Source organism: Pterocles gutturalis, unplaced genomic scaffold, assembly GCF_000699245.1.
Source record: "Pterocles gutturalis isolate BGI_N339 unplaced genomic scaffold, ASM69924v1 scaffold40495, whole genome shotgun sequence".
Lineage (NCBI taxonomy): Eukaryota > Metazoa > Chordata > Aves > Pterocliformes > Pteroclidae > Pterocles > Pterocles gutturalis.
Genome location: NW_010139644.1, coordinates 352 through 682, shown reverse-complemented (window position 1 = coordinate 682; position 331 = coordinate 352). Strand labels below are relative to the sequence as shown.

Genomic DNA, 331 nt, shown 5'->3' with positions numbered 1-331 from the left:
CCGCCGAGGCCAGGTTTTCCGCCGTGCCATAAGCCGTCTCGAAAAACTGGTCGAAAGCCTGGGGTAGGACCCCGTTTCTGCCCACCGTGCTATAGAAATTGGAGGAGACGTTGGTGGTGGGGTGGTAGACGTTAGCTGTGTTTTTGCCGAACATTTCGCCCATGCTAGCAGTGTTGGTGGCAGGCAAGCAGTCTCTGTGCATGATCTCCTCTGCGGAGTAGCAGTGGGGCAGATTGTTCCTGGGGTGCCATTTACTGGAGGGATCAATGGCATATTCCCTGAAGGTAACTTCTCTCACAGGTTGGACCTGGGGTAGGTTGGAGGAGTAGGA

General features: G+C 55.3%; 1 protein-coding gene across 1 annotated transcript in view; it reads right to left on the bottom strand.

The window, feature by feature from the left end:
- Positions 1-4: 4 nt before the first annotated feature.
- The window catches only part of LOC104469052 (homeobox protein Hox-A11-like), a gene marked incomplete at its 3' end in the record, with an annotated part of 454 nt that continues 127 nt past the window's right edge, over positions 5-331 (bottom strand). The window contains 1 exon segment of the mRNA XM_010083392.1: positions 5-331. This exon segment is cut by the window's right edge and continues 19 nt beyond it. Coding sequence (XP_010081694.1) covers positions 5-331 — 327 coding nt within the window.